The 14436-nt window shown below is 34.3% G+C and overlaps 1 protein-coding gene across 1 annotated transcript in view; it reads right to left on the reverse strand.

The window, feature by feature from the left end:
• LAMA2 (laminin subunit alpha 2) overlaps positions 1–14436 on the reverse strand; it is a 594513-nt gene that overhangs the window by 337813 nt on the left and 242264 nt on the right. Inside the window, 3 exon segments of the mRNA XM_047758965.1 lie at positions 309–408; positions 7058–7236; positions 14273–14390. Coding sequence (XP_047614921.1) covers positions 309–408; positions 7058–7236; positions 14273–14390 — 397 coding nt within the window.

A 14436-nucleotide genomic window follows, 5' to 3' on the forward strand; every position in this document is an offset into this window, starting at 1 on the left:
CACAACAGACTTATAATTGCCTAGAATGTGTATATATACATATATATGTACATAGCTATGTAAATATGTATATATGTATAATTAATGCAAAACCAATGATTTAATTCTTCTTGATTTTAAGGTATAAACATGAAAATAATTTTTGAGATAAATTAAAAACTGCTTCCTATAGGGGACATTGATAGGTAAAAGAATAAATTCGTTACATGAATGAAATGGACTGCAACACGTTCTCCTGAAGATAATCACACGTAGCTTTCTTTTGCTATCCTTCCATCAGAGCAAAGGCCCTCTACTACAGCTCTCACCTCGTCGAGCACGTTTTTCATCCTTGACACACACTTCATTTAAGGAACCAACTGGATCACAGTGGCATGGCTGGCATGGTCTTGGATAATTTGGAGACACCTAACAAAAATATCAAAGTGCTTTTAATCAAGTGTAATAGAAACACTAATATTTTTCAATTTAGCAAGCCTTTAAAGATAATTTTAAGAACATATAGTAATGCTATATTGAGAAAATAAGACATTTTCTTTAATATATGTTTGCAGTTTCTAAAATCCATTACTCCAAAGTGGGTGCACAGAAGTTAAGAGGATAGTATAATAAACTCCTGTTTGTTCAGATTCAACAATTATCAAGATCCTATCATATAAGTTTCATGACATTTGATTCTTTGCTTAAGTTTTTAAAGAAAATCCCAAATAAAGAGTCATTTAATACCTACGCATTTCAATGTGCATCTCTTTCCTTTATAATCACAGTATTGTTATCATAACAAACCAAAATAACAATGTTTGCTTATATAATGATAGAATATTACAGAAATATATATTCAATAATAAAATCCTTCTTAATATTTTGTTTTATTACAACATACTTCAAAATTAGTAATTTTTCCCAAAATTTATTTTTTTAAAACTTTCACATTGATTACATGACTAATTAAATAGAAATTTATATGTGCTGCTTGAGAAAAGATAATATTAGATATTTATGTTAAAAATTTTAATTTTCTGAGGAGGCAGCATAATCTGGGGAGAAACAATGTAGGCTCTATAACCAGGAAGCCTTGAATTCATATCCCACTGTGGCCACTTACTGACTATATGGCCTCCTGCAATTTATTTACCTCCTGGTAATATGAGGATAATAATAGCAACTATAGTGATGTTATTACATTAAGAGAAATAACATATAAAATATCTCATAAGATTCTTCACATATATTAAATACTCAATACAACCAAGAGCTTTTAATGTTGGAGTAGTTTTATTAAAAAAAACCTAGGCTGAGTTAATGTACCATATTATCTACATTTATTTTCCAAATGCAGTAGGATAACAATGACAACAACAACAAAAAAACCCCACTAAATTATTTGCCTAGGAAATTCTGAAATACTGCTGAATATATATGAATATAAATGTATATATAATTTTTCCCTTAAATAGTTTTTATGTATATATATATAACTTTAATTTATAAATGAAGATTTCTTTGCTAATATAAATCAAAGTGTCATAAGTAGCGAAACATTTACATCTGACAGAATATCAGTCAATTATATCCACAGATCGATTTCAAAATCATCATTTGTTTAAGATCCATTCATTCACTTCCTATTATGAAATACGGACTGCAAAAAGCACAGATAGGTAAGGTCTTATTTCTGCCTTAAAGAAACCTACAGGAACAACAGATTTGAAAGATATTGATTAGATAGAATGTGCCAAGAGATGAAATAGACACAAGCAGAGCATTAAGGGGCAAAAGAGGAGGGAGTCATAACACAATGAAGTCAACCAATGTTTCACAGAAAAAGTGACATTTAAACTAGAGCTTGAATGTCTGAGTAGAAATTTGATAATGGAGTTGAGAGAAGGGCTTTCTAATATAGAGGAAACCACCAAGACATAAAAAAATAAAAACAAACAAAAAAACCAAAACACCTGTCCATGGGTATACAGCAATAGGTTTCTTCAGGATAAATTCTTAGCTCTTATAAATAAATATGATGTATGATTCCAATGATAAATTTAAGTAAACCAAAGACTCTTAATTTGTTATCCTTCTTTGTGGTGACTGGGAAAATTTCCCTGAATCACACTGCTGATCAGGAAGCCTTCTAACATATGAGATTCTATAAATATATCTATTAAATATCCTTATTAAAATAATATTACCAATTAGTCTTAAAAGTAAACACTGCTATATATATTATATACATATATATATGTATATATTTAACTGTTAAATATATGTATTTAGCAGATACATTTAAAATTAGAATTTAAGGCAGTAATTTTAAGGATATCATAGAGATACATTACTTAGCTATAAAATGTGCAGTGCACAAAACTTTTCTTTCTGTATCTTCATGGACTTCTACCAGAATATTAAGTACTTGAAATATTTCAATTTTTTAATACACAATATAGCATAAGTATTTTATGTGTTAAGATACCAAAATCTAGGCTCAGATTCACTTAATAACTTGTAATAAAAACTTGATTGAGTTTCCAGGAGGATGATGGCAGAGTCTCTTGTATGGGTTCAACACACCCTCAAATAACAATTATGAATTTGGAACAAAATATTAAAATCAAATATCTGAAGATGAGAGAATAATCAAAAGGAGGCAGAAATTATAAGGAGTTAAAATTTGAAAGAAAAATATACATAGATTAGATCTATGTTCATATAAAGGTAACAACAAAATCTGCATATTAACACCCTTTAATTCTTAACTGATCCCTTAATTGTACATAAGTCAGGAAACTCCAGTGGAGAAGAGAGAGTAGGTTCAAAAAAAGTATTAAGAAATAATGGCTTAAAATTTCCAAATGTGATATAAAAATCTCAATTTAAAGTTATTAGAAGCTCAGTAACCAAGAAGATGTCAAGTTATAAAACATATAAAGACACAAAAATTCTAAATGTGTATGTACCCAAACACAGTTCTTCAAAGCACGTGAGGAAATACAGACAAAAATGAAAGATAAGTCTCCACAATGATAGATTGGACAAATCCACCTGTATAGCAATTGACAACTTCAGGACAAATATTCTCCTGAAGTGCATATGCTGGTTTACCAAGAGAAACCATTGACTGAGCCAGAAAATAAATCCCCCCAAAACCTGAAATTTGGCATCAGACCAAAGATACTATGTGTAGAACTCAATTAAAAAAAAATATATATATTTTTTAGGGCTGCATCCGCTGCAATGGAGGTTTCCAGGCTAAGGGTCAAATCAGGCTGCAGCTGCTGGCCTACACAACAGCCACAGTGATGGTGGGATTCAAGCCACCTCTGCGACCTACACCAAAGCTCATGGCAAGCTGGATGGTTAACCCACTGAGCGAGGCCGGGGAATTGAACCGGCATCCTCATGGATACTAGTCATGTTTGTTACATGAGCCACAATGGGAACTCCAAAAATATAATATTTAATAAAGCCCAAATATTTGGAAATTAAACAACAGAGAACAAATTACAAGATAAATAAAAATATTTTAAATAAATGATAATGTACATAAAGCATTTCTGAACTCATGGGAACAATCTAAAGTTCTTATTAAGGGGAAATTTATATTTAACTGCTTATATTAGGAAAAAAGAAAGGTTTAAAATCAATCATCTAAGAATAAGAAACTTAAACCAAAAACAGGTTAAAGAAATAATATAACAAACATAAGAGCATAAATCAATAAATACAGAAAAAAATAAAATGCAAAAGTTTGTTTGAAACATGAAGAAGATTAATAAACTCCTAGCATGAATGATTAATAAAAAAGAGAAAAATATATAAATTAACAAATTCAGGAATTAAAGAGAAAATATCAGGATAAATGCTATACACTTCAAAGGGGTAACAAGAGAACATAAAAAAATCTTCATGCCAATTAATTTGATAACTTAGATGTAAAGAACAAACTCTTTGAAAAATGCAATATATCAAAACTAACACAAGAAAAAATAAAACCTACCCAGCTCTAAGTACAAAACTGAATGTATTATCAAAGTCTTTTTCCCACAAAGAACATTAAATGCCCAGATAGTCTTACTATGGAATTCTGGATAAGTAACAAAGCTATAATAATGTATAGCACAGGGAATTATAGCTATTATCTTATAATAATTCATATAAGAATATAATCTGCAAAGATAATGAATCATATGCTGTACACCTCTAATATAATATTGTAAATTGACTATATTTTAATTAAAAAGCAATTCCAATCCTAGACAAATTACTTCAGAAAACAGAAGAGGACGCATTTTTAAACTAATTTTTTTTGAGGCCAGTATACCCCAATACAAAAAGCTGATCTCAAACATTAAAAAAAATAAAATTACATATCAATATCCTTTAGGAGAAGATATAAAAATTCTTAAATATTAGCCAATTGAATTATCCAATATATAAATAATACTTCATAATGAAGTGGGGGTTATCCCACAAATTTGAAGTTGGTTTAATATTAAAAAAAATCAGTGAAAATTGACTATATTAACAGAATAAAGAAGAAAATCCTTAAGCATTTGACAAAATTCAATACAGCTACATGATAAAAACTCTCAGAAACATTGGAGTAGAACCCACTGACTCTGGTAACAGGCAACTGTGAAAAGCCTGCAGGTCATATCAAAGTTGGTGGCAAAATATTGTTTTCCTTTAAAACTGAGAATAAAGCAGAAATGTTTGTTCTCATCATTTTTGGTTAATATTGGCATAAAGATTGCAAAGGAAGGAATAAACTTAAATTTATATACAAGCAACATGACTGTTTATGTATATACTTCTAAACAACCTAGTTTAGAACTACTAGAACTAATAAATGAACTTAGCATAGAATGAGACACAGCATTAATATTTAAAAATCTTTCCAATAATATTAAATGATTTAAAAAGTCATTTTTACAATGCTACAAATACAATATACTGAGGATTAAATTTAACAAAAGACATACAAGATCTCTACAATGAAAACACCATTGTGAATAATTCAGTAAGATAAAAATAAGTTGAGACACACTATATTCATTGATTGGAAGACTCAATATTGTTAAAGTTAGTTCTCCCCATATTTGCTTTTAGATTCCATACCACAATCCCAGCTAATATTTCTGTCACTGACAAGTTAATTCTAAAGCTTGCATGGAAGTGTGAAGAACAAGCTTCAAAAGGAAGACTAAAATCAGTGCAGTTTCTGAATTCTAATTTTATTAAAGCTAAAGTAATCTAGATAGTGTGCCATTAGGACAAGGATTGACAAATAAATACCTGGAACAGAACTGGGCTCCAGAAATTGACCCAAATGATCAACTGATTTAATATTTAAAAAATGCCTCAAAACAATTTAAAGGAGAAAAAAAGTATTTTCCAAAAAATAGTGCTGGAACTACAGTGAACCATGTAGATATCAATCATTATTTCACACCCCACACAAATATTTTCTTGAGATGGGCCCAGCTCCCTAAAAGTGAGATTCTCATACTAAGTGAAGTGAGTCAGAAAGAGAGTTCCCTTCATGGCTCAGCACCTTGCAAATGGTGTTGCCTTGAACTGTGGTGCAGGTTTCAGACACAGCCCAGAACCTGCATTGCTGTGGCTGTGGTATAGGCAGGCAGCTACAGCTCCAATTCTACCCCTAGCCTGGGAACTTCCATATGCCACAGGGGCAGCCCTAAAAAGCAAAAATAAAAATAAAAAAATTTTAAAAAAGAAAGAGAAAGACAAACACTATATGGTATCACTTATATCTGGAATCTAATATATAGCACAAACGAACCTATCTACAGAAAAAAAACAAACTCATGGACTTGGAGAACAAACCTGTAGTTGCCAAGGGGGAGGGGAAGGGACTGGGAGGGACTGGGAGTTTGGGGTTAGTAGATGCAAACTATTGCATTTGGAGTAGATAAGCAATGAGATCCTGCTGTACAGCAAAGGGAACTATATCTAGTCACTCATGATGCAATATGATGGAGGATAATGTGAGAAAAAGAATATATATATGTTTGACTGGGTCACTTTGCTGTACAGCATAAGTTGACAGAACACTGTAAATCAACTACGATAGAAAAAAACTTAGAAAAATAAAATTATACTGCTTCTAGAATAAAAAAGAACAATTTTTTGACTTGCAGAAACTCTTCTGAAGAGAAGATATAAGAATAGCCAATAAGTACTTAAAATAAAAACCAAATCCGTGAGATCCTCTAAATTCACAATAGAAGGCCTTTTATAGCACTGATGGGAATAACTTAGTGATTGCCTAGTACCCACCTGCCACACCCACTACACCCATATCCACTAGAATGACTAATTCAAAAAGATAGTCAACACCAAATATCAGACATGATATGGGAGAAATAGAACTAACATACATTTTTGGTCAACATGTCAAACATATTACTAACTTGACAAGAAGTTGGCAGTCTCTTATAAGGTCAAACGTACACCTGCCCTATGAAATAAGTATTCTACTCCTTGATATTTATACAAGGTTAATAAACCATAACTACAAAAAGACATAATTTTGGTAGGAGCTATCCAAAAACTGGAACTAGCCTAAATATCCACCAACAGAAGAAAGAATTAAAAATTGATATACATTTATGCAAAGGACTACTCCTTAACAATTTTATTTTTAAAAAAAGAACTATTACTGTGCATGACATGGATAAACCTTAACAGAGTATACTGAGTGAAAGGAAGACCAAACATTTTACATACTTTAGGATTTCATTTTTTGGAAATTCATTAAGCGGCAAAACTAATTTATGCTCTAAAAATCAGAAGAGAGTATGCATGGTGGTGGGAATGGATTGTAATAAGGCACAACTGAACTTTCTGGGGAGATGGAAATGTTTTATATTACACCCTCAAGGATTTATATCAGTTATTATCATGAACTATGTCTAGTCACCTTTGAGAATTTGAAGTCCAATTATTTAGAGAAGCTATCAAAATTATTTCCCCCCATAATCCATCTCTATCTGAAAAAACCAAGATAACACTTCATGAAATAAAAAGCATATTTTACCCCTTTGGGTCTGAAGAAACCATCAATGCATGTCTCGCAGTTTATACCATCAGTGTTTCGTGTACAATTAATGCACACACCCCCTCCAATGTACTTTCCACGTATATTTAAACTCAGATTTCTTCTGGCAACATTTTCATCATAATAGCATTCTTCGGCTTTCCCATGACAATTGCAGGCTGCATTAAGGAAAAATAAATAAACAAACATTAATTTCAGATTTCAGATATTTAAAAATCATTTTCTGTTTTATAAGAGATTTTTATACCACATGGAAAATTATATTACATTGTGTGTGAGTACAAAATCAGTATAAAAGAATCTAGAAAATAGTATTTGGAGTTATTAGATATATTAATAAAATCACACATTTTAATGAAACTTGAAATAATTAAAACATATAAATTAAGCTGAATCCCATGAAATTGCCAAAATTTGACTGATTTTATCTTATAAAACTATTTCATATAATTTAACTTATAATTAATTTCCTATTATGATAGATTACTGAAGTATGGTACTGTATGATTAACATCCAAGTAATCTGTAATGAGTAATTATTATATGTGAATCTCTGTGTTAGATCCCATGGGTTAAAAAAAAAAAAAAAAAAAGGATGGTTGGTGTATACATTTGGCCCTTGAATGACACAGCGCCAATCCATTGTGTAGTGGAAAATCAGAGTGTAAGTTTGAAGTCAGCCCTCTCTATCCTTGGCTTCTCATCCCCCAATTTAACCACCTGCAGACTGTGTAGCACTGTTGCCTGCACTTGATACAAGACCTCTGCCTATGAGTGGACACTCACAGTTCAAACCCATGTTGTTTAAGAGTCAAATATTATTCCTTTCTTTTACTATTGACCATAACTAAAACTAAGGGTTGTGTCTTATATGCCACATTCTAAGTGTTTTATATTACCACTGATTTTAATTCTCAAACAGATTTACGACCTAAGGACTATATTAATGCCTTTTCATATATTAGGAAACTGAGGCAAAGAGAAGTACAGTAACTTGCAAAAGCTAACCAAATCAATATCTTAAGCTAAACTCTGAGGTCAAGCTCCAGAGGCTGCAGGGCTAACCACTACCATAACCCTTTCAGGTTACCTCATGAGAGCGAAAAGATGCATAATAAGTGCCAAGTAATTGGGACAAATGAGAGCTGATTTGCTCAGCAGGTGGGATCACACTGTTTTGTGCCAGGCTTGGATTTGGGTGTCCTCTTCACGACTTGGTAGTCATGAGAAGTAAAGATCTCCTTAATTTCACTAAAGCTCCGTTTCCATATGAAACATGGAGTGGTCAATAGTAATTACCAGACTGGCATATTTAAAGGCATGGAGTGAGAAAATGCATGTAAAATCATTCACATAATGCCGTATAAATAAGTTTTCAATTGATTTTTATTTCTGCACTTCCTCTATTCTTCATCCTCTTTGTTTTCCTAGCCCCCTGTCTCCTCCTTTTGTTCTTTTCTCACATCGCAATAGAGGAGTTCAGAGAAGTGAAGCATCACATCCTCAGAAAGAACCGGGTAAGATCTTGAAAAATGGGTAGAATTCATTTTAGAATGGGAACTAGGGAAAAGATATATAATGCAGTGTCCTCCCTCAGATGTTGAGTTTCTTAGGTATCCTTGCCTTGATTTCCACATACATATGTATGTGCCTGCATGAGCACAGGTGTGTGCCTGTACACAGCTCAATCTTCTTTTTTACATTCTGCAAGGGGGGACATTTATATACTGTTTAAACTATTTCTTTTTACTAACAGTAATTAGCATAGCTCTTTCTCTATTACTACAATGTGTCTCCTAAGACTACATTGGGTACTTCTTGGATGGAAGGAGGTGTTTATCAGGTCCCTATTTTTTTTATCAGGTCCCTATTAATGGGCAGTTACACTGTTTACAGATGGCTCCTCTATAAATAACATGGAGTAGACACCAGGAGGATGATGGAGGTAGGGGTAGGAGGGGGCGTTCTGATGTTGCACTGCATCCCTTTCGCTAGCTGAGTTACTTTGAGAAGAAAATTCAAGACCTGGTGTCATTTTAGTACTTAAATCCTGGGTGGTTGTGAGAATGTGAATTGTCTAGCACAACACCTGGAAATGGAACATAGTCTACCCCATAAATATCAGTAACAGTAGTATTAGCACCTGGGTACCAAGGACACGAATCATAATAGTTCCCATACAGCTATCTGAGTACATCTATGGAGTAAATTCCTGCCAGTAAAATTTCTAGTCAAGAGGCATGGGAAATTTTAACCAACTTGAAAAATTTCAACCCCAAAATGCTATGCCAATTACCTCCCCTCCAACAGATATGATAAAAAACTGTTCCCCCACAGCCTCACTGACACTGTATATCATCAACCTTTCAATTCAGTTCTGGTCATAGTAAGCAACATTGTTGAGTGAATGAATGAATGCCTTAGTAAGTTCTAAAAAAAGCATTTTCACTGTTTTAATTGATACTACCTTAATCATAAATGAGTGTGATACCTTTTTATATGGTCACAAGTCATACTATTTTCTGAGAAATGCTTGTTTTGATCTTGGCTCATTTGCAACAGGTTTTAAATTTTTTTTTTCTTATTGCTATGGAAGATCCAATATAGCATGAATGAAAAATATTGCCTGCCATAGCAGTAAACAAAAGATGCTGCAGCCATCAAGCCATCATATAACAGCTGCTCTATGGTGAGCCCTGAGAGAACTCAGGATAGAAGTAATATCCACCGCTGCACTCACCCCCTTCCCATTCCTCCATGATGAACCCTGAGGAGACTCAGGATGAGAGAACACGGGCCCATATGGCTGAAGTACATACCAAAGAATGATTTCAGGGAGCTCAGACTCTTGCATCTTCCCATATATAGAAAAGTGCTAAATTTTAACTTGAGCTATCTGATTTTCTTTAATTACCAGGTCTTTTAAACTACCCAGTCTTAACTTGAGCTATCTGGTTTGCTTTGATTACCAGGTCTTTAAAACTACTTAGTCTTTCCTTGCAAAAACTTCTACATATCATGGCTCCCCCCTTGCCTCTTCAGAGCAGTCCCTCAGAAGTATCTGAGATGCTGTGTCCCAGCCTTAAGTCCTCAGTTTTGTCCACCACATAAAACATAACTCTCAACTTTTTAATTGTACATTTTTTTCAGTCAACAATAGCAAGGATATTATCTCTTTGTCTTGTTGGTTGCAAATAGCTACCTCAGTCTGTTGGCTTTTGATTTAGGGTATAGTATTCTTTCCATATTAATGGAGAGTTTTCAGATTTATTCTAGGGATCTTATCGTCACAAATACAAATCACGAGGCATTATAAACAGTTTTATATCTTTAGGACAATGTACAAGAATTCTTAAAAATCCTGTTGTAAAAATATATTGCAATGGATTTCCCGTCGTGGCGCAGTGGTTAACAAATCCGACTAGGAACCATGAGGTTGCGGGTTCAATCACTGGCCTTGCTCAGTGGGTTAAGGATCTGGCGTTGCCAAGAGCTGTGGTGTAGGTTGCAGACGTGGCTCGGATCCCGAGTTGCTGTGGCTCTGGTATAGGCTGGTGGCTACAGCTCAGATTAGACCACTAGCCTGGGAACCTCCATATGCCATGGGAGCGGCAAGAAATGGCAAAAAGACCAAATATATATATATATAGAGAGAGAGCAAGACGTAGTCAAGATTTCTGCTACCAGTATAACTAGAAGGAAATACAGTGGAATGCAAAATCTACTCTCACATTATTTGGAACTAGCATCGCAGACAGTACTTATAACTGCTAGCTAATACAGGTAAACATCGCTGCTTGAGGAGCAGCCCTTTTCACACTCCCTGTTTGAGGACCCTCTGCCTATAGCCCTGACTGCTGTTCAAAGGTCCTGGGCCTGCAAGTCCATCTGCAGCCTCAGAGGACATGGAGAGTACCTACTCACAGAGTCATTTTTACTCTGTCATCAGCAGTTTGCTATTTCACAGAATGTTGAAGACATGATAGAAGCTGTCGTTAACGCAGGCTTAGCAATGGAATACATATATGTTGCACTTCAGAGCTATAACTTGCCTCGGATTAAGTCAGATTGGCAAAATTCCAAATTAAATTCAAATGAATTAGAAGGCAATTATTCATTTTATAGAAGAATTTGTCATATTACAGGATTTTTCTGAATATTAAGGTGATTAGAACACCCTTCAACTTGGAAAATGAAATTTTCATATGCCAAAACACAATATTTATACAAGGTTTTATGGTTAAGACCCTTATCTTTAATTTGTGGATTTTTTCAATTATTTTTTTAATTTGGAAATACAAACTCCCACCCCTCACACAAAGAAAGATAAAACTGTTTCACAATTCTTCTATTTATAAATATATATAGTAGCCAGTGGAAATCTCCTTTTGTGTGGCTTTGTCCATTCCTGTCACTAATGAGTTTGATCTATCCATTATGTTTCCTTGTTTAAACATATATGCACAAGTGGAGAGTGGTAAAGAATTTTGCAGAGCCATTTAATGCTCCATCATTGTAACTGTGTGACAGAATGTCAGAGGCCATAGGAAGAATCCCTGTGCTACTCAAATGTTACTCCTACTTGTGACTGCTGATATCCCACAAGCAGAAGAGAAATGAATTAAATTCAAGGAAGTTTAAGAAGAAATATGCATGGGGTCATGTAACTTAAATTCACTCTTAGGAAAGAATGTCTGCTCTTATGGGGAGAAGCTATGGACATCCTGAGGGATGGTCAGGAATAAGGTTGGGAAAGATGAAAAAAGCAAAGGCTGGGCATCTGATACCCCCCTTACAACCGTGGGTAGTGGTGGCCCATTCCTCTAGAAATGTCTCAGTAACAGCAGGTGTTTTCTATTCCAAAGTATCTTCACAAGCATGCAGACACAAACCAAAAAGCAAAAGAGGTTAAGAGGAGAAAATAAAGAGACTCAAAACATCGAAAGCATATGCAGAATCTTAAACTGACGAGACGTGTATTTTATGGTTGGCAAATATTTTATGAGTAAAGTCAGTTATGATTCAGTAATTTTAAGGACTTATCATGCCTGACACATGACATGTAATATATTTTATTCAATAAATATAAAAAAAGTTGGTATTAGTTTAAAATGCTAGCCAAGCCTGTTTGGGAGGGCATATATACCTACCGATCTAAAAAAAAAAATGTGATTAGGATTGATTCACTATAATACTAATATTTGAATTCAATTGAATTGGGCTTTCTGGCTAGTTCAGATTTATTGTTCAGGACAAGTTTGCTTTTATATCTCATCTTGGCCTGAGCGGATCTCCAGATACACAAGTTCCTCTAGCATCCCTGCCACCATGTTGGGACAGTTGGCGATATTAGACTACAAAGTCATCTGCTACCTTTCTCAGGTATTTCCCTTCAGAAGAAACTGGACATATGGGTTGTCTTCAAAAGTGATAATATTAAAGTACAAATGAGTACATGTTGGCACATGTTTGCATAGCCAGTTGTTTTTATTATTTTTCATTACTGGCTTTTTTTCTTGGTTGTCACTGTCCAATAATTACTATAGCATAGTTTATGTTAATGATTGTCACTGATGCCATTTTTTTCATTTTATAATGATATTTTTTTTCATTATAACTGGTTTATAGTGTACTATCAACTTTCTACTGTAGAGCAAGGTGACCCAGTTACACATACATGTATACATTCTTTTTTCTCACATTATCATGCTCCATCATAAGTGACCAGATATAGCTCCCAGTGCTATACAGCAGGATCTCATTGCTTATTCATTCCAAAGGCAATAGTTTGCATCTATTAATCCCAAATTCCCAATCCATCTCACTCCCTCCCCCTCCCCCTTGGCAACCAGAAGTCTGTTCTCCATGTCTATGATTTTCTCTTCTGTGGAAAAGTTCATTTGTGCCAAATATTAGATTCCAGATATAAGTGATATCAAATGGTATTTGTCTTTCTCTTTCCGACTTACTTCACTCAGTATGAGAGTCTCTAGTTCCACCCATGTTGCTGCAAATGGCATTATTTCATTCTTTTTATGGTTGAGTAGTATTCCATTGTGTATATATACCACATCTTCCTAATCCAATCATCTGTCAATGGATATTTGGGTTGTTTCCATGTCTTGGCTATTGTGAATAGTGCTGCAATGAACATGAGGGTCCATGTGTCTTTTTCAAGGAGAGTTCTGTCTGGATACATGCCCAAGAGTGGGATTGCTGGGTCATATGGTAGTTCCATGTATAGTTTTCTAAGGTACCTCCATACTGTTCTCCATAGTGGTTATACCGGCTTCCATTCCCACCAACAATGCAGGAGGGTTCCCTCTTCTCCACACCCCCTCCAGCATTTGTTCTTTGTGGACTTATTAATGATGGCCATTCTGACTGGTGTGAGGTGGTATCTCATGGTAGTTTTGATTTGCATTTCTCTGATAACCAGTGATGGTGAGCATTTTTTCATGTGCTTGTTGGCCACCTGAGGCCATTTAACCACACATTTAAAATATTAATGCTTATTATTCAAGTAAATCCCCTTTTTTCCCTAACTTGATTTCTTGCCTTCCCTCTAACTTTCACTCTCCTATTCTTCCCAGCTACTGCCTCCAAACACTACCCTTTAGTAAATACAACTAAAGAATAAGGGTCCTTTTTTTTCCCAGATAATAAACTGACTCAACCTATAGGGTCTGATTTCTCCCTTCTGCCTTTTCTCCCATTTATTAGATGATGGGTGGTATTCAAAAGCTATTTACTAGGGGAGGAACTACAAAGGGAATAGACAGAAGGATCTTGAGCTATACTGGTTTCACAACTATTTCATAAACATGTATGTTTAGAAAGTTAATCTCTATATCTGATAGGTTTTTTCTGGATGTTTGTTCACATTTCTATATTTCTATTATACTATAAGCTGCAGATTGGCCCTGATGACCATAAGTGTATTTTATGCTTTTATGTATTTCTCATAATCGTCACCCAGGTGTAAATTCATGGGTTATGGCAAATATTTGTTGAATAAAAAAAAAAAAGGCTTAAACATTCTAAAACAGGAGTGTAAAAGAGCTTACCAGTGACTGCCTTGGATAAAATGTATGCACTGGAAATTTGTGCACACCTAGAATGAGCACATGTTTATATCAACTGTGTCCCTGGAAAGGAAAAATTACGAATGTTGTTTGCCTCTCAGGAACATACCTTCACATTCAGTTTTGGTCAGGAAAGTGCCTGCTCGCCAAGGTTTCTGATGGAATCCAGGACAGCACTGATCACAGCTATCACCACACGTGTTATGCTCGCATTCACAGCGGGATTTCTAGGGAAAAAACAAAAAATGGGGGGAGCATCCTTTCAGCATTCTT

Source organism: Phacochoerus africanus, chromosome 2 (assembly GCF_016906955.1).
Source record: "Phacochoerus africanus isolate WHEZ1 chromosome 2, ROS_Pafr_v1, whole genome shotgun sequence".
Classification (NCBI taxonomy): Eukaryota; Metazoa; Chordata; class Mammalia; order Artiodactyla; family Suidae; genus Phacochoerus; species Phacochoerus africanus.